At 54.2% G+C, this 1,894-nt stretch overlaps 1 protein-coding gene across 1 annotated transcript; it reads right to left on the minus strand.

Annotated features, from left to right (window-relative positions):
- Positions 1-726: 726 nt before the first annotated feature.
- Positions 727-1,763, minus strand: TGAM01_v211173 (dyp-type peroxidase; the record flags this gene model as incomplete). The annotated part of the gene is made up of 5 exons (XM_024551014.1): positions 727-947; positions 1,015-1,305; positions 1,368-1,447; positions 1,504-1,602; positions 1,666-1,763. Coding segments are annotated over 5 exons (789 nt in total), but the record flags the coding sequence as incomplete, so codon positions are not given.
- Between the last annotated feature and the right edge of the window lie 131 nt (positions 1,764-1,894).

Here is a 1,894-nt window from a genome sequence, read left to right on the forward strand (position 1 = left end):
CTGGAGGGTTTCCGTCGGCTCTGTGCCGTCGCGTTTCGCGTTGTAGTCCACGACTTGGGTCACGAGACCCAAAAACTTCACATTCAAAGATATGCTTCTGTCACCTCCGTGATTGACGTCAAGAGGATCGCATCTGTGATCGGCGGGAATGCAACTTGTGGGCGGAAGGAAAGGCCTTCATTTCTTTACCAACTGGAAAGCCGCTCTGCCTCGGCGACAGAGCTTGATTGACTGCCAGGCACACCGGTTATCCTTAATCCTTGGCTCAAAGGCTGTTGTTGCCACAGCCGGACGTCCAACACGGCACGATTGTACCTTTGGCACGGGCTAACCAGCCACATTGTGGCTGGACACTGGCTGTTGTCACTAACTAAAGGTACTTGAATTGCTCTGGTAAATAGGTGGGAAAAGTAAGTTTACAATGCTTTTACAGGGGAGCGTGCGCCACCTAATTTACCCAAGCCCCAACCCCTTTGTCGAGGCAGGCTAGCATTGATCGTCCCCCGAGGCAAGGCTAGGCTTGACACCTGGAATTCTCAGGCTAGGCGGAGGCAGACAGGGGCGGGCTAAGGCAAAGGCGGGGCGTTTCAATACACTGTGACAACCTTCCGCAACGGTTCATCCGGCATACGTAGCTAACGGTTCCTGAGGACAACTGAGGCAGCACTAAAAGCAGAAACCTGCGATCAACGTCTCTGGCCGGATTTAAAGGAAAACGCAAGGCCTCTACATGGTTGCCATTTCCCGCAGAAGGGATAAGGACGGCATGAAGAAGTATTCGCCTCCTTTGGATTGCACGAAAGAGTCGAAGTCGATCGACTTCCTCGCGCCTTTGCCGTCGACAATGCTCATTTTATTCATGCGACTGGAACCCATGATGGGGTCGATTCCGGGAGTGACTTTCACACTGGTAGCTTTCGGTGGGAACCTGTTATTATTGATCCAATCTAGAAACGAACGGAGTGGGTCAGACGGTCGACAATTCCAGTCTGGGTAATGGCTGGGAAAGCATACTCTTAGTTATGAACTGGAACCCCTTCGCGAGGCTGCTCTGGTAGCAGACGAACAGGAGGCCACGGTCTTCGGGCATCTTCTCCTCGCCGCTGAAAAATTCTTTCCCATACGGAATGCCGCGACGCATGATGTCGTGGTCGGTGCGGTCGCCGAGGTCCCCACGAGGCTTCGTCTTCCGGATATGGGCCGCAAAAGGGCAGTTTTTGTCTTGGAGGTCCTCCGTGTAATCAAAGTCGTTTTTCTCGGCCTCCTTAGGATTGTCGACGTTGGGAAACACCTGCACCGGGACACCTGCAAGCAACTGTCAGATTCTGTCTATACTGGAGACGACAAAAGTGGCTCCCCAGACTCACCACTCTCCCAGCGCCCGACCAGGCGGGCACGTAGCTGTGCTGGGGTGTAATTCAAACCGGGAGCTTTGGTCTCCACGAAGCTGCAGGAGCCAGTCAGCCCACGAAAGAAAACGACACACCACGTGCCGCAACGCACCTGCGGAATTCCGGAACAAATTGTTTCAACATTCTGAAAGCCATGTAACTGCCATCCGTGGCCCAAGAGGGCTCATCCTTTCCGGTGATGATGATAGTTCTAGGGCCGTCTGGTTAGAATGTTTGCGGCGGCCTTCCAACGGGGGCTTGCCGGGTAACTTACGCTGGATCCGTGAGTATATGTCGTTTATTGGGAAGCTTGGCTTGTGCATCGTCGAGACCCTTAAGTAGAGGCTGAGAGATACCGTCTTTGAACCCAAAGCTGGGGACAGAGTTAGATGGCCTGACAGGGAAGTTCAACGAGCGGTCCACACTCACTGTTCATGGCCGGGCCGCGATTTCAGATCCTCCCCCCGAAGGACCTCGGCCACCTTCACGCCGCGGGATGACCC

Source organism: Trichoderma gamsii (genome assembly GCF_001481775.2).
Source record: "Trichoderma gamsii strain T6085 chromosome Unknown Scaffold_156.2, whole genome shotgun sequence".
Lineage (NCBI taxonomy): Eukaryota > Fungi > Ascomycota > Sordariomycetes > Hypocreales > Hypocreaceae > Trichoderma > Trichoderma gamsii.